Genomic DNA, 23,556 nt, shown 5'->3' on the forward strand with positions numbered 1-23,556 from the left:
ATGTTCATTGCAGTATTATTTACAATAGCCAATATACAGAAGCAACTCAAGTGTCCATCGATAAAGAAAATGTGGTCCATATGCACAATGGACTATGACACAGTTATAAAAAAGAATGAAATCTTGTTATTTAGGACAAAATGGATGGACCTGAAGAGTATTATGCTAAGTGAAATGTTAGAGAAAGACAAATACCATATGATCTCATTTATATGTGGAATCTAAAAAAAAAAAAAAAAGTACCCTAAATAAATAAATAAAACAAAACAAAAAAAGACTCATAAATACAGCTGATAGTTGCCAAAGGGGTGGGGGTGGGGATATGGGAATAAAAATAAATTAAAGTAAATTAACATAGGCAATGTATGTCCTAAACTGTCTAGGCATGTTTTGAGGCTCAAGGAATATACTTTTTAAAACTTCATGGTAATGCCAGGATAAAATGCTTGAACAGTTTGCTCTCAGAAACTACCAAAACTCAAAATTATTGAAGTGGAAAAAACAGAGTTTTAAATAAATTGTGCAATGTCTATGCACACACGTGAGTATTACATAACATGTATAACACACATATACACACACATGACCTCCAGAGGGGCTTGTTAGCCAACACATCTTCTGAATCCATCTGTATTCCCCCACCCCACCACTGCATTGCTTTTTGGTGCAAGTGACCAAAAACTGGATCTACATAAATTTGGCACATTTCAAGGTCAAATGATTCAGCAAACAGAATTTGACCTCAAACAATGACTTTGTCCATTCACCCATCCACACAAATGCCCACACACACACAATTTTCCTTGCTACAACTCCATAAATGTCTATCCCAGAAGGTTACCTGCTTCTCCATCTAATGCTTACAGAAAGAAAAGGCATCTACATGTGTTTGTTCCTCCCCTTCCATCTCCCACCCTCTACTCACTCAACATATATGCAACAGCTGTAAGAGCAAGAAGAGCATGTTTTAAAATTGCATTGGTTCAAGTAGGCACATAATTTGAAGCAGCTCCAAAATGGACATCAAGTTAAAAAAATACGTTTTCAAAAGTCTATAATTATGTATTTACACAATTACAGATTATCAAGGAAATCATACAAGGTGTAGTGTTCATAAGAAGAAACAGAATGAAAACACCATAAACTGAAACCATTCATTTATCTACACAACAGAATCTAGTGGAGATAGGTTCCCCAACCTGGCACGTCCTTCAACACTGCCTGGGATATTCACAAGATAGATGGGAGGGTGGGTCAATCATGTTAAATATTAACCAAGGTGCACATATTGGCACCAATTACATAGTGGTTGGGCTGTCTAAACATCTGTTGGTGAAAACTGGGACCACCCATTCCACAGTAGCTAAGGGCTGCCAAATGAAGGGCTCTAAGTCTCTTAGGCAAAGAACCAGATGCAAACCTATGAGCTCACTCTGCTGCCCAATAGAACAATGCCCACCAAAACCCTGAGCAATCTACTCTCCCAGAACACTTATTTACATAAATTGCATAAGTCAATATTTATTTATTTACAGACCATTACAGTTTATTGTATCCATTGCCAAAAGCAAAAAAAAAACATTTTTCTCTTTTTTTAAAATATAGGTACCAAAACAAAATAACTCCAAATGTAGGCATTAAAGTAGCATTTTTCTAGGAATGCATGGAGCTTTTAGTCTTTTTCACAAATTGTTTTCTTTATTTTGGGCTAATTGCACCTCATGCTACTTTACTTTTGGTTATCACCTAAAATCAATTTTTTCAGTGCTAAATATTGTACCTATGACATCCTACAAACTTGATTCATCCCTGTGGTCAGATGTTTAATGTTTCTCAGTCAAAAATATTAAATGTTTTGGAAGAACTAAAGCCTGAATATGTGCACATTTTAACAGCAGCAAAGAGTTAAGTAATAAATAAGACTACTACATCTAGGGATTAAATACAGTTTCTCTTTAGAATGTTTAAAAAAAGGGGGGGGGGACTAAATGAAGAGAACATTCTGACCTTTATCGTAAATTAACAATCTTATATTGCTCCAGTCCCCCACCCCCAAAATATTTCTTAATTCCAAAGGTTAGACTTAATTTTTCCTTAATGCCTATATCAGCAGGAGGACTCTTCTGTGTGCTCCAGCTTGGGCCTTAGAAGGGCCACATATGTTCACGGCTATAAGTCATGGGCTTCTACTTCAAAACAGCTTTAACTCACCAGTGACATACCTTTATTTTTCATAGAGAATATGCATCACAGCAAAACAAAGTTGGAGTATTAAATTTTAAAATTAGCTACATAAATTCCAACACATTTTTTAACTGTCACTTTTAATTTCCCAACATAACTGACTAACAACTATTCTCTATGGTATGAGAATTTGTTATAAACTCCTTTTTCTTAAATATTGCTTTAAGAATTTGGCTCTTTTCTCCTTAGATATAGTAAGGAATAGTCTCCCTTGCCCAAGGGCAAGTTCCAAAATTATTGCTACTAAATAAATATGTATTCTTAGGCTTTTCAGCATAAAATGTTATAAAAGCCTTGTAAAAGATATTCTATATAGTAACCTCCTCTTTAAAAAACTGAGCACTTGTGAAGACCTTTTTAAAAGCAAAACAGTCAACAAATATAATACTTCCCCCTCATTGTCAATTATTAGTGAAGAGTTATTAGTTTCATTTGCAAGTTTTACTTGAAGGTCCTATTACCATGTATTATGACAGTTCACACCAAAATCAATTTTCCATTAAAAAGGTTACAATGACCTCTATGGTACTTGTATAATTTCATATTTGATAACCAAATGTACAAATAAAAAGTTTACAAGAATGATCCTACTAATCTGATTCAGGTGTCCCTTTAAAGAATAATCTGTGCTATGTAAGCTTTTTTTTTTTCCTTTTTGAGAACTCTAAATCAGTACAATGTTTGATGTTCATCCTGTTGTTCTAGAGACCAACTAAAATAAAAGCATGGCTACTGCTTAGCTTTGGTACATTCTGCAATAGATTTAGACGAGTCAACTATATACTGACCCTCATATTTTCCAACTGTGACATTACAAGGATGGCGTCAGTCACTTATGAGAGAGTAAATAGTACAGACACAGAATAAAAGTTTGAGACCCAGTTTATCTTTAATCCTCTGGGATAAGCTATGAAACAAGCATTCTGAAGAGTGAATACTCAGTGTCATGAATGATGTGCATAAGTTTACAATAATACGGGCACAAAAGAGATTGTCGCCTTCAGTACATTAAGGGTCATCAGAATTTCTCATATCCATGCAAAGTTATATTCATTTGCATGAATTCACCACAGGTTCATAGCAGACTTTCCCATTTAATGCTTACAGAGCCTAAGCTTCCAAAATGCCTATCTGGCCTGTACATATTTCATTAAAAATAAACTCTATATAATAAATAAATATATAAAATAAATAAAATGTTGCCTTTGGAATTTCTATAAATAAATTTAACTTTTTTTTTTTTTTTTTTTTTTTTTTACTAAGAGATCTTTGCTTTAAATTCACTGGGATGGCACCAGTGAGAATTAACTGAAAAGGTCTCTTAAGTAAGACTGCACCCTCCATGCCTTTGCAAATGCAGTGTACCCTTGAGCAGGCCACCAGCCAAGATCCCATGAGTCAAAGTGTGGCAGCTGTGCTGATACCAGCTGAAGGACAACTGATTGGACATGTGAAAGTGTGTCTATTCCCCAGCATGCATCAGGCCACCATCTTCTACTTTGCTCCTGTCTTTGATTTCCTGCTGCTCATCCATTCACACACACATACACACACTAACATACACACACCCTTGTCTCTTCTCACAATAAATCAAGTGGGCACAAGCAGGCCTCCCAGAGGACAGGCCTGTGAGTGCAACACAAAGTCAGCATGTCCCCATCCAAGCCTCCATCCTATGTTATACATGCGACAAAGTTTGGCAACAGTGGAGCAAATGTGATGACACAGCTAATCAATAAGAACCCACTGCACGGAACCTTTATAGTGGTTACTTTTTTAAGGGCTCAAGTGAAGAAATGGTCTTTGTCAACTTTGGCTGAGAATATCCTTATATAGTTCAGGTACTTTGTCAGGGTCCACTGGTCTTGGTAAAAAATGTGTGAATTTCTGGTGCCGTTTAGTCCTCGTTCCTTCTCTTGGGGTCCCATCTTTATTTAATGCAACATAGTATCGCCTTCCAGTGTCCACATGTTTATAGAGATTCGAAGAGTACGTATTATACCAGTTTTCTTCAAACTGTTCTCTGAATACACACTCTTGGGTTAGTTTTTCCTGTTTAAAAAGAAAAGGAAGCAAATGAGTATTTTTGCTAAATTAGCTACTTTGTGTATTTAAAACAATTTTCATTTGCTACACACTATTAAGTCTGGCAAGAAGATGGTGATTTTAACCCACTAAACCATTTTAACACATTTTGCCAAAACTGCTTTACTATATAAATTTAACACATTCTCATTTCTTATTCAGAATGATTAAAGCACAAAAGATTCAAAGTATTTTCTCATTAGACTTTTATGCCTACCAATTATTAGAATGAGTCAAACAGGCAAAGAACAACTAACAAGATAAGTTGTTCTCATTTTTACTACAGCAATTAGGGTGATGACCATCCCAGCAGAAGCCAAAGGTTCAGGTAACTGCTTCATCTTTTCTATATTTTTCATAAGTACTTGCTACATAGGCCAACATGAGCAACATCACCAATGATGTCAGTCGATGTCTAACCTTTGAACAGTGGTGTTTGCTTCTCCCTCCATAAATGTGGTTTTCAAACCTCAGTGTACACAAGAATCACCTCAGATGCTTTTTAAAAATGCAGATTTCCAACCCCAATCCTTTAAAATTCTGACCCAGAAAGTCTGGAAATATACATTTGTAACAGGCCCTTGGGGGAATTCTGATGCAGACACTCCTCGATCTACATTTTAAGAAATAATGCTGTTGGTCATGACTAAAGTAAAAACACATATTCTAGCCCTCCTATTTCCCTGAGCTTCGATGGAAGAAGAACCCTTCCCCCCAATTTAAAAAGCCACATTCTCAGGCATGCAGCTACCAAGAGAAAAGCTGTACTACTTCCCACATTTATCAAGCAAAAAGGTCCCACCACCCCAAGAATCTGCAGCTGCCTGTTGTGAACTGGAGTCGTGACCAGAAACAACATGCACATTAAATCCCAGAACTGTGAACAATGCTCCAAGCACAACCTCAAACTGCTCACCTGACACCTGGAGAAAGGACACAACAGACTGAATGGCCTCTCTGCTCTTCTCACTCAACTGAAACTTTTAAAATCAATCCCTTCCTAGATGGTACTTTTTAAAAATAAACACAAAAATGGCTTTTTAAAATCTCCTCCTTGCTCTTGCCCACCTGGCACCTTACATAAATAAGAAAACAAATAAATATATGCACACACACACACACAGTTAAAACAGCATAACAGATCAGGACATTTGACGTGTTTCCAATTCTGTCATTCAGACCCAGAAGACAGACAGCAAACTATACATCACCAAAATACAGACGTCCTTTTCACATGCACACACCTGACAACACAACTTAGGACACTGAGTTCATAAGATATCAGCTGGGCAGAATCCATTCTCTCTGACTGCTGTGGAATAAATCAGGAGAGTGAAAGAGGGGAGAAAGGGAGGGAGTCTCACAAAATCAGTAGTCTAACAAAGGCCACCTTCTTGCCTTTTCTTCTTTAATTAATTGAAGGCTTAAAACCCACTCAAAAGCACACAAGGGCCTGCATTTCCTGACAGGTGCTCTTCCAGGTGACCAGGAAGCATTGAGAAGGTCTGTAACTAAATGTTAACTTACTGGACAAGTTTTTGCTAAGTGAATGGAAACAGGGGAAAACAGAAATTAACAACAGTGCATCTGGCAAGGACAGAAGGGATGGGAAAACTGAACTGCTGATGCTGGTGTACGGGGGACAAATGAGTGGCAGGGAGTGAGAAGGGATCCATATTCCCCTCTGCAAAACCGTGCCCATTAGGGGTGCCAGAAGGAAAGGGCCCTATGCCTCCTCTACATGTAAACTACAGGCACATTCTTCTGAGAGGCACCCACCTGCACCCTCTGCACTGGGTAGATGAGGCTAAATCTCTATTAAAACTGGCAAAATAAAAATTGTGTGTTAAAGACACTAAGAGTTATTTTAATCTTTCCTTCCAACTGTATAATAAATATTATCCTCACAGACAAGATTATTCATGGCTAAAATGTCTGGTTTGGGTTTGCTGTGATTAAATTAAATTTTCTAAACAAAATTTGTTCACTTTTTCTTAACTTCATAAAATGGACCAAACTATGGGATTGTATAATGAGCCTTTAGTTCTACAAAGGACGTGAAAAGCTAACTGAAATTAAGCTTTCCTCTTCTCGGCAGGAAATCACATAACTTGACAGACTCTTCCTCCTCTTTCTGAAACATGAGTTGTACACTAGCTTGTACACACATCACACCTAGTTGTCTTGGGTGAAGAACACACACAAGTAAACTCAGTGGGAGACAGCTGGCATACACAATGGCTCTGGAGTCTGAGGCCCATGTGAACCCTGGTTTTGCCCCTTACTGGCCGTGGGCATTTATAACTACTTATTAACCTCCCAAATTTCAGGAGCCCCACCCTTAAAGCAGGTGAGGAATAAGAATCTCGAGAGATGACTGTCACAAATATGCATGCACACAGAGAGCAGTGCCTGGCACGGGAAACGCTGCACAGACAGTGCTTAAGTTAACACCGTAGTCTCTCAGCTCTGGAACAGGCCTTAGAAGACAGCTGGTGCAACTTTCCCTGTCAAATATGCGTAAAGTGATCTGCCCCATCTATGCAGCAGGATCTTGTAACAGTAATGAAGCCGCTAGAAGTCTTCAGGGTCCCTACTGGAAATGCAGGCTCTTCTGTTTTCCACTCGTCACTAAGCAGTGTGATGCCTCCAGACCCCCAAGTCAATCTGTCTTGGAAGCTTTCTGATGCTGCTCCCCAAGGGCCAGGCACTGGAGACTGTGCAGGAGACAGGCTGGGGTAAAGCCACTCTTACCTAAGACTCAGACATGCTTCCTTCCTTCTCTACCTCAAAAATGTAACTTTTTAAAAACACCATTTTAAAGGAGGAATGGAAACAGATGAAAAAAACAGATTATGAACAAAATTCTACAGATAGATATATCACAGTCTAACAATGAAACACATTTATTTTCCAAATTTAAGAAAAGATTCTTATTTTACACTAGTGGCCCAGTGCACGAAATTCATGTATGGGAGGAGGGATCCTCAGCCCAGTCTGCACCCTCTCCAATCTGGGACCCCTCAGGGGATGTCCGACTGCCGGTTTAGGCCCGATCCCACAGTCGGATATCCCTCTTGCAATCCGGGACAGCGGGCTCCTAACCGTTCACCTGCCTGCCTGCCTAATCACTCCCAACTGCCCCCCCTTCCAGCCTGATCAACCCCAACTGCCCCCCTTGCTGGCCTGATTGTTTCACCTTCCGGCCTGATTGCCCCCACCTGGCCCCCCTGCCAGCCTGCTCACCCCCAACTGGCCCCCACCCCCGCCGACCTGCTCGCCCCCAACTGCCCCCCACCACTAGCCTGCTTGCCCCCAACTGCCCTCCCCTGCCGGCCTGATCGCCCCTAACCGCCTCTGCCTTGGCCCCACCACCATGGCTTTGTCCAGAAGGATGTCCAGAAGGTCTCCTGGTCTAATTAGCATATTACTCTTTTATTAGTATAGATGTTTTGGGTTTTGGTGTTTTGGTGGTTATTGCTTTGTTTTAATTTAAAAAAAAAAACTTTAAAAAGTTGAATAAGCTAACAAATTGAATGTGCCTTTTCACTGCTCAGTGAACACTAGTATTTCCCCTTGCAGGCTATTTTAGCATCATTTATACACACATAATGTAACTATCTAGCACCCCAGGTAATATTTCATTTAAAGCAGTATAATCTAAGGCCAGCATTTGTTGTGATGGTTAAGAGTTCAGTTGTCTCATACATGGGAGGGCTGTAACTTCCCTTAACAACTTAAATGTGGTTGTGCAGACATTACATTGCAAAACCACTGGGACCTTTCAGCTCTTGCAATTATTACAGTTGGTATAATGCCACTCAGATAAGCTTATTTTTAATGATCATTTAAAATTAAAGACACTTTAACTTTTCTGTACCATGTATGTGCTTTTAAATAATTTCTTCCTCTTATTGGGGACTATGTTAATATGTGATTTTTTTTACACAGACCTATAAAAGTAACAAGATTTACAGAATTAATCTCTTTATCCTCACATTTCAGTACTTAGTAATAAAGTATTTGAGGTGAATATATTTATGTTATGGATTTGTACTCCAAAATGACTTTTCTAAGTTAAAAATAAGCAAATGAATGCAAATTGGGACAGCGACAAATTTATTAACCTGCATTCTTATAAATATATGCAAAGGAGAAAAAATTTTCTGCCTTCAAATAAACTATACACTTTAGAATTATAGAAGTCAGATGTTTGAAAGCCACCACATGTTCCCAATATAGACAATTTATGTAGTATTCCACTATCAAGTGGTCAATTCTTATTTTATTGTACTTCCATGTTTTAATTATTTAACTATAGCTGTTTATGGCATAACTATCTTTGAAATGTTGGATTGTATCACTAGCCTTGGGTGAAGAATGTGGATTTAATTCAAAATTCTTCTAAAACCCATACTTTGGCCCTAGCCAGTTTTGCTCAGTGGGTAGAGCATCAGCCTGCAGACTGAAGGGTACTGGGTTCGATCCCAGTCTGATATCTTGGTTGCAGGCTCCTCCCTGGCCCGGACCCTGGCCAAGGCATGTGCAGGAGGCAATCAATTAATGTGTTTCTCTCACATCGATGTTTCTCTCTGTCTATCCTCTCTCATCCACTCTCCCTAAAATCAATGGAAAAAATATCCTCAGGTGAGGATTAAATAAATAAATAAAAACCCAGCTTTTGGAACAAAATCCAGTGAATGTTAGCAACTATGGAAACCTCTTTTCCTTTTATATCACCAAACTCTAAGCAGTGGGGAAAAACCAAAATTAAAATTTCAAAACTTTTACCAATCTTATTAAAAACGAAATATGAGATAATAATGTGAAAATTATAGTACACTTCAGATAATGTTTAGAGACATAATAAGACATAAACTCATATATACAATCATTTAAAATACTAGACAACTGAAAATGTAGAATCAACATGGGCTTTACTATGTCCAATTCATATCTATAGCCATTTTTTTAAAAATTAGAATTTTTCAAAATTCAAAACTCATTTGTTTTCTTTGGAAATGAATAACTTTATCATGCTGCTATTTTAAAATGTGGTTTCCATGTTTACATAAACATGTAAATAAATATAGATGGTGTAGCTTTAAATACACTATCAAAATGGTCACTTTTATCCAACTAAAGGTCACTTTTATCAATTACTTGCATGAATCTGAGGTGGGTGATGTACAGAAACTGACAGACTGTAGAGTTCCCAAATAATTTGTAAATTAATTATTTGATGCAATAACTAGCTCCCATATCTGCTGTTTATTAGTCATGGTTTTTAAATGTCCCGGAACCACAATTTCCCATTATCTGTGTAGTCTTCCTCACTAATAATCTGGCAGTAATGTCCTAATGGGAGTTGTTGCAGGGATTAAGGTGGTTAAATATAATGACCATTAATAAGAAGCCAAGTCTGTTAATTCTTGGGGAGAATTTGCAGACAGCACTATTTCTTGTTTTATTAGAAGTTCCGATTCAGATTTAACCACTTTGTGCCTTCAGTATGGCTCACCTTAAGCTCCTCTTTTCAAAATCACTTTAAAATATCCCTTATTCTAGATGGACCTTCTTTCAGATCTATGATCCTGACCATCAGGATTGCCACTAGAATTGTGGGAACAATTGAATCAGTTGTGTCTGGTCAATGTAAACAAGAAGCAAGTAGGTAAAATTTTTTTCATTTTTGCCTCATCAAAATATACAGAAAGATAAGAATTCCTATTGTCTCCACTCCTCCCCTACAAAACCAAACAAAACAAAATAACAACAATTTAAAAAATAATACATTTTTAAAAGCCAGAAAAATACCTTCCTTCCAGAAGCTGCTGACTCAGGTATATGGGAATTTAAGGTTGGGCACAGTTTGAATCCAAGGGCACCTGCAGATATCTCTGATGCTATACACACACCACCTTTGTGGCACCATCAATGACGCCAAGGACAGACCTGCCACATTGCCACAAGACAAGCTGGACAACATAGGGGCCTTCCTAAGAAGCTACCTATAGACATGGACATTTATTTAGCAAATCATATTAGGTCATAAACTTTCTATACATTTTCAGAGATACTGTCCCATGTGAAAAGAAAACCTAGCTGAGAGTATAACAGAACTCAAATCTGGGAAGACCAATATTCACTTTAAGAAGTGTTTTTGGAAAAACTATGTCTTTTGAGATTCCAAAATGGTGGTGGAGTGAGTGGAAGCTACACGGTCACTCTCCCAGGACCAAACTAGAAATACAACTAAAATACAGAAAAGCCATCCTGAAAAATCAACCGAAGAGCAGCTGGAGAGAACCCTGATAACCAGGGACAGAAAGTGGAGACCGCATAGAGATTGGTAAGTGCAGAGGCTCAAAAGGGCTGGTTGGGCCCTACAGAGAGCAGCTGAGGGGATATCTAAGCTAGGGGAGCTGTTCCCACTGAGAACTCTGGGGACTAAACCCCAAGTGGGACTCCCCAGCCCAGAACTGAGAAAGGTGCTCAGAAAATATCTGGCTGTGAAAAGCAGCAGGGTTGCTGTCTACCAGGGAGAGACAGCTGGAAATGTAGGCACCTTCTTAAAGGGCCAAAACACAAAATTTTGTGTACAGCCACCCACCTTGGGCTCCAGCAGAGTGAGGGCAGAGTGGACTGGAGCTGTGTGAACAGATGCCAGGTTTGGGGGATCAAGGGTTGAAGCTTAGAGGGCAGCCACCACAGATTCCTGTGCTGAGTCATTCCTTTATAATGCAGAGGACATCTTCCTCAGGTGAACCTTTGCTTGCTATAGTGGCACATTTTTGCCTGGGGAAGGCAGTTGCCCCACCCTGCTGGAAGATGTCTCACCCCACCCTGTGGTCGATAGCCTGAGGCTAATCAAAACTGAGTGTCAATGGTACTGGAGGCAGAGACGGTCTCTGGAGACTTTGAGTCTTTGCCTGATCTAATCCAGGGTGCGGGGCTAGGAAAGGGAGACCCTGGAGCACATCTTCATCCTTTACAAAGGCACTAGCCCAAGCAGAGGGAGCAAAAAGCTGTGGATTGCTGATAGCTCCAAACAGGGTACTCAGGGCCACTCATAAATAGTGTCTGACATTGTCCTGCACTAGAGATTGGGAGTCATAGCAGATCGACCTAATAGACACAAACCCAAACAGGCAGACAAAATGAAGTGACAAAAAACCAAGCCCCAAATGAAAGAATGAGAGAATTCTCCAGAAGAAGAGCTAAATGAAGAGGAGATAAGAAATTTATCAGATGTAGAGTTCAGAATAATGACGTCAAAGAAGTTCAACAGCATGTGAAAAGATATAATAAATATGAAAAATGATCTGGCAATATTAAAGAACACAGTGGAAGGAATACACAGCAGCTTAGGGCAGCGGTTCTCAACCTGTGGGTCGTGACCCCTTGGGGGGGTCGAACAACCCTTTCACAGGGGTCGCCTAAGACCACTGGAAAACACATATATAATTACATATTATTTTTGTGATTAATCTCTATGCTTTAATTATGTTCAATTTGTAACAATGAAAATACATCCTGCATATCAGATATTCACATTATGATTCATAACAGTAGCAAAATTACAGTTATAAAATAGCAATGAAAATAATTTTATGGTTGGGGGTCACCACAACATGAGGAACTGTATTAAAGGGTCGTGGCATTAGGAAGGTTGAGAACCACTGGCTTAGGGGAAGCTGAGAATCGGATCAGTGAATTAGAAGATAGGGCAGAAAATATCACACAATCAGAAAGCCAAAAAGGAAAAACAATTAAAAAACAGCAGGATAGCTTAAGGGAGCTATGGGACAACATGAAATGTAACAATATTCTTATAATAGAGGTGTCAGAGGTGAAGAAAGTGACCAAGAAGTAGAGAATGTGTTTGAAAAAATAATGGCAAAAAATTCCCTAACCTGGTGAAGGAAAAAGTCACACAAGTTCAGGAAGACCAGAGAGTCCCAAGCAAAAAGAACCCACACAGGCCCACACCCAGACTCATAATTAAAATGCCAAAAATTAAAGACAAAGAGAGAATCTTAAAGGCAGCAGAAGAAAAGCAATTTGCTACCTACAAAGGAACTCCCATAAGGCTGTCAGCTGATTTCTCATCAGAAACTCTATAGGCCCAAAAGGAATGGCATGAACTACTCAAGATAATGAAAAGCAAGGACCTGAAACCAAGATTACAATATCCAACAAGGCTACCATACAAAATAGATGGTAAAATAGTTTACCAGAAAAAAAAAACCCCTAAAGTTTATCACCATCAAACCAGCAGTAAAGGGACTGCTGTAATGAGAAGAAACATAGGCATAAAGAATTAAAAATGACAATAAATAACCTATCAATAACAACCTTAAATGTAAAAGGATTAAATGCTCCAATCAAAAGACATAGGGTAGCTAAATGGATACAAAAACATGACCCAACTATATGCTGTCTAAAAGAGACCCACTTCAGAATAAAATACTCATACAGGATGAAAGTGAAGGGATAGAAAAAATGTTCCATGTAAATGGAAATGAAAAAAAAAAAAAGCTGGTGCATCAATACTCATATCTGACAAAATAGACTTCAAACTGAAGGCAATCACAAGAGACAACAAAGGTCACTACATAATTCTAAAGGGACCAATACAAAATAATGATATAACCCTGGTAAGTATATATTCACCCAATATGGGAGCACTGAAATATATTTTTAAAAATACTTCTGGAGGACTTTAAGGGAGAGATTGACAACAATACAGTCATAGTAGGGGACTTTAACACCCCCACTTACTTCACTGGATAGATCTTCAAGACAAAAAATTACCAAGGAAACAGTGATTCTAAATGACACACTGGATCAGATGGATTTAATAGACATTTATAGAACATTTCACCCCAAAGCTGCAGCATATACATTCTTCTCACGTGCACTTGGGTCATTCTCAAAGATAGACCACATGTTAGGACACAAAACAAGTCTCTACAAGTTCAAGAAGATTTAAATCATATCAAGCATTTTCAGAAATCACAATAGAATGAAATTAGAAATCAACTACAATAAAAACACTCAAAACATTCAAACAAATGGAGGCTAAATAACATGTTATTAAACAACTAGAGGCCTGGTGCATGAAAATTCATGCACTTGGGGGGATCCCTCAGCTTGGCCTATGCCTTCTTGCAGTCCAGGAACCCTCAGGGGATGTCTGACTAACAGGGAGCCAGCCTAAGCCACACTCTGGCCTCCCTCTGCGGGAGGCAACCAGGCAACCGGGCAGGCCTATCAGGGGAGTGTCAGCTAGGCCTGCCCCACCCCCTCCCCCCCAATCGCCCCTCTGCCGCCAAGGGTTGCCGCCACCCTCCAATCGCCATCCCTCCCTCTGCCCGCTGGCACATGCCTTGGCTGGCCTGGTGCTGCCTGCTTGCCAGTCACGCCCCACACCAACTGGTCGTTCCACCATTCAGTCGATTTTCATATTACACTTTTATTATATAGGATAAATGGGTTATCAATGAGATCAAGAAAGAAATAAAAAACTTCCTGGAAACAAATTAAAATGAACAGACAACAACCTAAAATCTATGGGATAGCAAAAGCAGTCCTGAGAGGAAAGTTCATAGTACTACAGGTCTAACTGGAAAAAAAAAAATTGTTAATAAACTATTTAACCCAACAACTTAAACAATTACAAAAGAACAACAAGAAAAGCCCAGAGTAAGTACAAGGGAGGACATAATAAAGATTAGAGAAGAAATAAATGACATAGAGGCTAAAAAAACATACCAAAAAAAAAAATCAGTGAAACCAAGAGCCGGTTCTTTGAAAAGATAAACAGCCATAGCCGGTTTTGCTCAGTGGATAGAGTGCCGGCCTGCGGACTGAAAGGTCCCAGGTTCGATTCCGGTCAAGGGCATGTACCTTGGTTGCGGGCACATGTCCAGTAGGGAGTGTGCAGGAGGCAGCTGATTGATGGTTCTCTCTCATCGATGTTTCTAACTATCTCTCTCCCTTCCTCTCTGTAAAAAAATCAAAAAATATTTTTAAAAAAAGAGATTTAAAAAAAAAGAAAAGATAAACAAGATTGATTAATCGTTATCCTGACTCATCAAGAAGCAAAGAGGGAGGACCCAAATTAAAAAAATCAGAAACGAAAGTGGTGAAGTAACAACTGACACCACAGAAATACAAAGGATTGTAAGAAAAAACTATGAACTACTATATGCCAACAAACTAGACAAACGGGGCAAAATGGACAAACTCCTAAAAAGAATACAATCTTCCAAAACTCAATCAGGAAGAATAAGTAAACCTGAGTAGGCCAGTAACAACTGATGAAATAGAAGCAGTAATAAAAAAAATTCTCAGCAAAAAAAAGCCCAGATCTAGACAGCTTCACAAGGGAGTTTTACCAAACATTCAAAGAAGAACTAACACCTGTAGTCCTCAAACTATTCTAAAAAATCCAAGAGGAAGGAACACTTCCAAGCTTTTTATGAAGCCAGCGTTATCCTAATTCCAAAACCAGATCAAGACACTACAAAGAAAGAGAATTACAGGTCAATATCCCTCATGAATATAGATGCTAAAATCCTCAACAAAATATTAACAAATCAGCTCTAGCCAGTTTGGCTCAGTGCATAGAGCGTCAGCCTGCAGACTGAAGGGTCCCAGGTTCAATTCCAGTCAAGGGTACATGCCTGGGTTGCGGGCTTCATCCCCAGTGGGGGGCATGCAGGAGGTAGCCAATTGATGATTCTCTCACCATTGATGTTTCTATCTCTCTCCCCCTCTCCCTTCCTCTCTAAAATCAATAAAAATATTAAAAAATATATTAACAAATCGGATCCAGCAATATATTAAAAAGATCATACACCATGACTAAGTGGAATTTATTCCAGGGATATAAGGCTGGTACAATATTTGCAAATCAATAAACATTACACATCACATAAACAAATTGAAACACAAAAAATCACATGATCATATCAACAGACACAGAAAAAGCATTCGATAAAATTCAACACCCATTTTTGATTAAAAAAAAACAACAACACAACTCTCAGCAAAGTGGGAATAGAGGGATCCTATCCTAACATAATAAAGAACATATATGAGAAACTTATGGCCAACATCATACTCAATGGGCAAAAACTAAAAACTAAAATCATTTCCCCTAAGAACAGGAACAAGACCAGGATTGTCTGCTTTCACCACTTTTATTCAACACACTACTGAAAGCCCTAGCCACAGCGATCAGACAAGAAGAAAAAGTAAAAGGCATCCAAATTGGAAAGGAGAAAGTAAACTCTCATTACACAGAAAACCATAAAGACTCCACCAAAAAACTACAAGATTTAATAAATAAAATTTGGCAATGCAGCAGAATACAAAATTAACACCCAGATATCGATGGCATTTTTATACACCAAAACAAACTCTCAGAAAGAGAAACTAAACAAACAATCCCATTTACCACTGCAATAAAAAATTTAAGATGCTTAGAAATAAACATAACCTAGGAAGTAAAATAGTTTTACTTGGTAACCTACAAGACTTTGATCAAAGAGACAAAGGAAGATATAATCAAGTGGAAGAATATACCGTGTTCATGGATTAGTAGAATTAACATCATTAAAATGTCCATACTACTCAAGGCAATCTACAGATTCAATGCAATCCCTATTAAAGTACCAACAGTATATTTCACAGATCTAGAACAAATATATATATGGAACCAAAAATATATATGGAACCAAAAAGACCCCAAATAGCCACAGCAATCTTGAGAAAGAACAAACTTGGAGGGATCACAATACTACAAAGCCACTGTAATCAAAACAGCCTGGTAATGGCACAAGAACAGGCATATAGATCAATGGAACAGAACAGAGACCACAGCAATCAACCCAAGCCATTACATTCAGTTAATGTTTGACAAAGGAGGCACGAACATATAACGGAGTCAATACAGTCTCTTCAATAAATGGTGTTGGGAAAATTAGACAGACACATGAAAAAAAATGAAACTAGACCACCAACTTACACCATACACAAGAATAACTATAAATGGATAAATATCTTAAATATAAGACGTGAAACCATAAAAATCTTAGAAGAAACCATAGGCAGCAAAATCTCAGACATCTTTCGTAGCAATATGCTTCTGGATACATCTCCTAGGGCAAAGGAAACTAAGGAGAAAATAAACAAATGGGACTACATCAAAATAAAAAGATTCTGCCCAGCAAAAGAAACCATCAACAAAACAAAAAGGAAACCCACTATATGAGAGAACATATCTGACCATGATACATCTGATAAAGGGTTAATATCCAAAATATATAAGGAATTCATACAACTTAGCAAAAGAAAAGAAAACAATACAATTTAAAAATGGGGAAAGAACCGCCCTAGCTGGTTTGGTTCAGTGGATAGTGCATCAGTCTGCGGACTGAAGGGTCCCGGGTTTGATTCTGGTCAAGGGCACGTACCTTGGTTGCAGGCTGGATTCACCACCCTGGACAGGGTGCGTGTGGGAGGCAACCAACCGATGTGTCTCTCTCACATAGATGTTTCTCTCTGTCTCTCCCTCTCCCTTCCACTCTCTCCAAAAATCAATGGAAAAGTATCCTTGGGGTGAGGATTAACAAAAAACAAAAACCAAAAACCCAAAAGCTAAAAATAGGCAAAGGACCTAAATAAACACTTCTCCAAAGAGGACATACAGATGGCCAAGAGACATATGAAAAATGCTTAAAGTCACTGATCATCAGAGAGATGCAGATTAAAATGACAATGAGGTATCACCTCACACCTGTCAGAATCAACAAATGACAAGACTGGCAAGGATGTGGAGAAAAGGGAACCCTAGTACACTACTGCTGGAAATGCAGACTGATGCAGCCACTATGGGAAACAGTATGGAGTTTCCTCATAAAATTAAATATGCAACTGCCATTTGACCCAGGGATCCCACTTTTAGAAATATATCCTAAGAAACTGGAAATACCAATCAGAAAGAATGTATTCCCCTCCCCCCACCCCCACGTTCATAGCAGTGCAATTTACAACAGCTAAGATTTGGAAACAACCCAAGTGACCATGAGTAGATTCATGAGTAAAAAAAGCTGTGATATATTTACACAATGGAATACTATGCAGCAGTAAAAAAGAAGCTCTTACAATTTAAGACAGCATGAAGGGACCTGGAGAGTATTATGCCAAGAAAAATAAGCTAGCCAGAGAAAGACAAATATCACATGATCTCACTCATATGCGGAATCTAATGAACAAAATAAATTTATGAACAACATAGTCAGAGACATAGAAGCATGGAAGAGACTTTGAAATCTCAGAAGGAAGGTGGGGAAGGGTGGATGGGTGGGAAGAGATTCATCTAAAGAACTTGAATGCATGTATGCATAACCCACAAACACAGACAATAGGGTGGTGAAGGCCTGTGGTGAGGAGTGGAGGCATGTTAAAAGAGGTCAAAGGGAGAAAAAAGGGGACATTTGTGATATTTTCAACATTAAACATTTTTTTTTTAAAAAAAGAACTGTTTCTGTCGATGTGCAGACAATGTACATTTAATTCTTCAATAAAGAACACTACAGGAAAAATTCACAAAATTTACTTTAGGATCTTACAGCAACAAATTAAAGAGAAATATATGTAACATTTCTTTTTTCCTTTATTGCTAACAGTATTGCACATGTCCCACATTCCCCCCTCCCTTGCCTTCATGCCCCTTCACCCAATTACTGCTCCAGCCCAGGCCTTCCATGGGTTATAAATACATGCATATATGTTCCCTGGTCAATCATTTCCTGTCCCGGCCCCACCACCAACCACCCTCCCTTCTGAGATCTGTCATTTTGTCCCATGCATCCATGCCTCTGGACCTATTTTGATCATCAGTTTATTTTATTCATTGGCTTCCATATGTTAGTGAGATCATGTGATATTTACCCTTTTCTGTCTTATTTTGCTTTGCATAATACTCTCCAGGTCAATCCATGCTGTGGCAAAGGGTAAAAGCTCCTTTTTTACTGCTACGTAGTATTTCATTGTGTAAATGTGCCACAGCCTTTATATCCACTCATCTACTGATGGGTATTTAGGCTGTTTCCAAAGCTTAGCTATTGTACAAAATGCTGCTATGAACATAAGGGTGCATATATTCTTCATAATTGGTGTTTCAGGATTCTTAGGATATACTCACAGAAATGGGATCATTGCGTCAAATGACAATTCCATTTTTAATTTTTTGAGGAAACCCCATAATGTTTTCCAGTGCACCAATGTGCACTCCCACCAACACTGCAGTAGGGTTCCCTTTTCTCCACGTTCTCACCAGCATGTCTTGTTTGTTCATTTGATGATGGTAGCCATTCTGTCAGGTGTGCAGTGATAGTTCACTGTAGTTTTAATTTGCATCTCTCTGATAATTAGTGACTTTGAGCATTTTTTCATGTCTCTTGGCCATTTGTATGTCCTCTTTGGAGACATGTCTATTCTGGTCCTTTGCACATTTTTTAATTTTATTGTCTTCCTGGTATTGAGCTGTATAAGTACTTTATATATTTTGAAAATTAACCCCTTGTCAGATGTATCATTGGCAAGTATGTTCTCCCATACAGTTAGTTCCCTTTTCATTTTGTTGGTGGTTTTTATTGCTGGGAAGCTTTTTAGTTTAATGTAGACCCATTTTTAAAATGTTCCCTTTGTTTCCTTTGCCCTAGGACAGTGATGGCAAACCTTTTGAGCTCGGCGTGTCAGCATTTTGAAAAACCCTAACTTAACTCTGGTGCCATGTCACATACAGAAATTTTTTTATATTTGCAACCATAGTAAAACAAAGATTTATATTTTTGATATTTATTTTATATATTTAAATGCCAGTAAACAAAGAAAAATCAACCAAAAAGATGAGTTTGCGTGTCACCTCTGACACGCGTGTCATAGGTTCGCCATCACTGTCCTAGGAGATGTATAGGTGAAAATATTGCTTTGTGAGATGTCTGAGATTTTACTATGTTTTCTTCTAGGATTTTTGTGGTTTCATGGTGTACACTTAAGTCTTTTATCCACTTTGAGTTTATTCTTGTGTACAGTGTAAGTTGGTGGCCTACTTTCATTTTATTTTTTCTATGTACCTGTCTAATTTTCCCCAGCAGCATTTATTGAAGAAACTATCTTTAATCCATTCTATGCTCTTGCCTCCTTTGTCAAATATTGACCACAGAGGCACAGGTTGATTTCTGGACTCTCTGTGCAGTTCCATTGGTCTATGTGCCTGTTCTTGTGCCAATACTAGGGTTTTTTCATTACAATAGCTTTGTATATTGTAATAGTTTGATATTAGGTATTGTGATCCCTCCATCTTTGTTATATCTCCTCAAGATTGCGGAGGATATTTAGGGTCTTTTAGGGTTCCATATAAATTTTTGGAATATTTGTTCTATATCTGCGAAATAAGGTGTTGGTATTTTTATAGGGATTACATTGAATCTTTAGATAGCTTTAGGTAGAATGGACATTTTTTAAAAATATATTTTATTTATTTTTTACAGAGAGGAAGGGAGAGGGATAGAGAATTAGAAACAGCGATGAGAGAGAAACATCAATCAGCTGCCTACTGCACACCCCCTATTGGGGATGTGCCCGCAACCAAGGTACATACCCTTGATTGGAATCGAACCCAGGACCCTTCAGTCCACAGGCCGACACTCTATCCACTAAGCCAAACTGGTCAGGGCTAGAATGGACATTTTTAATGATGTTAATTCTTCCCATCCATGTACCCAGTATATGCTTCAATTTGTTCGTATCTCCCTCTATTTCCTTTTTTAATGTCCATTGTTTTTTGAGTACAGATCTTTAACCTCCTTGGTTAAGTTTATTTCCAGATATCCTATTATTTTGTTGCAATGGTAAATGGGATTTTTTTTAGTTTCTCTTTTTGAGAGTTCATTATTGGTGTATAAAAATACCATCGATTTCTACATGTTGATTTTGTATAATGCTACTCTGCCAAATTCATTTACTAAGTCTAGCAGTTTTTTGGTGAAGTCTTTAGAGTTTTCTATATACAATATCACATCATCTGTAAATAATGACAATTTTAATTCCTTTTTTCCAATTTAAATGCCTTTTATTTCTTCTTCTTGACTGATCACTGTGGTTAGGCCTTCTAACATTATGTTGAATAAGGTTAGTGAAAGCAGTCATGCCTGTCCTACTCCTTATCTTAGTTTTTGCCCATTGAGTATGATGTTGGCTGTAGGTTTGTCATATATGGCCTTTTTTATGTTAGGATATGATCCCTCTATTCCCACTTTGCTGAGAGTTTTTATCAAAAATGGGTGTTGGATTTTGTCAAACACTTTTTCTGCACCTATTGATATTATCATGGGGTTTTTTGTCTTTTAATTAGTTTATGTGATGTCACATTTATTAATTTGCTAATACTTGTACCAGTCTTGCATCCTCAGAATAAATCCCACTTGGTTATATGTATGATGTTTTAAATGTATAGCTGGATCTGATTTGCTAATATTGTGTTCAGGGCTTTAGCATCTATGTTCATCTGGAATATTGGCCTATAATTTTCTTTCTTTATTGTGCCTTTATCTGGTTTTGGAATCAGGATAATAATGCTGGCCTAGCAAAAAGACCCTGGAAGTCTTCCTTCCTCTTGAATTTTTGGAATAGTTTGAGGAGAGATGTTAGTTCTTCTTTGAATGTTTAGTAAAACTTTCCTTAGAAGCCATTTGGTTCAGGACTTTTGTTTGCTGGGAGTTTTTTTAATTACTGCTTAAATTTCATTAGTTGTTATCAGCCTATTCAGGTTTTCTGATTCTTACTGATTGAGTTTAGGACAACTATATGTTTCTAGGAATTTGTCCATTTTTCCCAGGTTGTCCTATTTGTTGGCAGTTTATCATAGCATAGTCTTACAATGCTTTGTATTTCTGTGATGTCAGTTGTTACTTTGCTTCTTTCATTTCTGATTTTATTTATTTGGGTTCTCTATCTTTGTTTTGCGAGAACTGTGGTGAAAGGTTCATCAATCTTGTTTTAGTCTCTATTTCATTTATTTCCATTCTGATCTGCATTATTTCCATCCTTCTACTAACTCTGGGCTTTTCTTATTGTGCTCTTTGAATTGTAGGGTTAGATTGTTTACTTGAGCTTTTTCTTGTTTCTTGAGGTAAGCCTGTAATGCTATGAACTTCCCTTTCAGCACTGCTTTCACTGTGTCCTATAGATTTTAGCTATTTGTGTGTTCATTTTTGTTTGTATTCGGGTAATTTTTTATTTCTTTCTTGATCTCATTGGCAACCCATTCATTGTTTAATAACATGCTATTTAGCCTCCATGTGTTTGAATGTTCTTTAGTGTTTTTATTGTAGTTGATTTCTACTTTTATGCCACTGGGAATCAAGAAGATCCTTGACATGATTTCAATCTTCTTGAATTTTTTAAGTCTTATTTGGTATTCCAACATGTGGTCCATCTTTGAGTATGTCCCATGTGCAATTGAGAATAATGTATGTTGTGCTGCTTTGGGATGAAATGTTTTGTAAATATCAATTAAATCCATCTGATCTAATGTGTTGTTTAATGTCACAGTTTCCTTGTTCAGTTTTTTTGTCTGGAAGTTCTACCCATTGGTGTCAGTGGGGTGTCAAAGTCCCATATTATACCTGTATTGTTATGGAACTATCCCTAAAAGTCCACCGAGAGTTTTTAAAATATATTTAGCTGCTCCTATGTTGGGTGCATATATTTTTACAAGGGTGATATTTTCTTGTTAGATCAATCACTTGAGTATTATGTAGTGACCTTCCTTTCTCTCTTATGGCCTTTGTTTTGAAGTCTGTCAGATATAAGTACTGATACACCAGCTTTTTTTTCATTTCCATTTGCATGAAACATTTTTACCCATCCCTTTATTTCCAGTCTTTGTGAATCTTTTGTTCTGTGGTTGCTCTCTTATACACAGCAAATATATGGGTCATGTTTTCTTATCCATTCAGCTATTTTATGTCTTTTGATTGGAGCATTTAGTCCATTTACATTTAAGGTGATTATTGATAAGTACTTATTTTTGCCACTTTATTCTTTATACCTATATTCCTCTCAATTTCTTCTTCTTCTTCTTAAAGCAGTCCCTTTAACACTTTTTGCAATGCTATTTTTGTGCTAATATACTCCTTGAGTCTCTTTTTGTTTTGGAAGCTCTTTATTTAACCTTTAATTTTAAATGATAGCCTTGCTGGATAAGTAGTCTTGTTTCAAGTTCTTGCTTTTCATTACTTTGAATACTTCATGCCAATTCCTTTGGCCCGAAATGTTTCTGTTGAGAAATCTTCTGACAGGGTAATGGGACTCCTTCGTAGGTAACTTTCTGTCTTTCTCTCGCTGCCCTTAAGAATCTCTCTTTGTCTTCAGCATTTGACTATTTAATTATGATATGTCTTGGTGTAGGTCTCTTTGGGTTCACTTAATTGGGACTCTCTGTGCTGCCTGTACTTTTGTGACCTTTTCCTTCATCAGGGTAGGGAAGTTTTCTGTCATTATTTCTTCTAACAAGCTCTCTATCCATTGCTTGCTTTCTTCTCCTTTTGGCACCCCTCTGATGCAGATGTTTTTATGTTTCATTTGTCTCAGAGTTCCCTTAAACTATCCTTCTACTTTTTAATTCTTTTTTCTTTCCAGTGCTCTAACTGGATGTTTTTTCCACCTTGATTTCCAAATGACTGATTCGATCCTCTACTTCATTCAATCTATTTTTAATTCCTCCCAGTGTATTCATGATGTTGGATATGGTATTCTTCATTTCTGACTGGTTCTTGTTTATGATTTCTATTTCCTCTCACATGCTGTTGTAGTTCCCACTAAGTTCCTTGTAATTCTCACTAAGTTCCTTGAGCATCCTTATAACCATTACTTTGAACTTCATATCTGATAAATCGCTTGCCTCCATATCATTTATTTTTTTCAGGAGCTTCCTCCTTTTCTTTCATTTGAAGATTGTTTCTTTGTCTCCCCATTTGAGCTATCTCTTTGTATTTGTTGCTATGCATTAGATAGAACTGCTATACCTCCCAATATTTGTGTGGTGGCCTTATGTAGTAAACGTCCTGTAGGACCCAGTGGTGCAGTCTCCTTAGATGGATACTCTAGGAATGTCACCTTGTGCAGGTTATTGGGCTCTCTTGTTGT

The 23,556-nt window shown here is 37.9% G+C and overlaps 1 protein-coding gene across 3 annotated transcripts in view; it reads right to left on the reverse strand.

Moving 5' to 3' along the window:
* Nucleotides 1-1,043: 1,043 nt before the first annotated feature.
* FGF9 (fibroblast growth factor 9) overlaps nucleotides 1,044-23,556 on the reverse strand; it is a 55,864-nt gene continuing 33,351 nt past the window's right edge. For all 3 annotated transcript variants that reach the window (XM_081083533.1, XM_081083535.1, XM_081083534.1), the window contains exon 3: nucleotides 1,044-4,296. In XM_081083533.1, coding sequence (XP_080939659.1) covers nucleotides 4,051-4,296 — 246 coding nt within the window. In that variant the 3' untranslated portion in view covers nucleotides 1,044-4,050. The remainder of the gene's footprint in view (nucleotides 4,297-23,556) is intronic.

The sequence above is a fragment of the Myotis nattereri genome (genome assembly GCF_964212035.1).
Source record: "Myotis nattereri genome assembly, chromosome: 2".
Classification (NCBI taxonomy): Eukaryota; Metazoa; Chordata; class Mammalia; order Chiroptera; family Vespertilionidae; genus Myotis; species Myotis nattereri.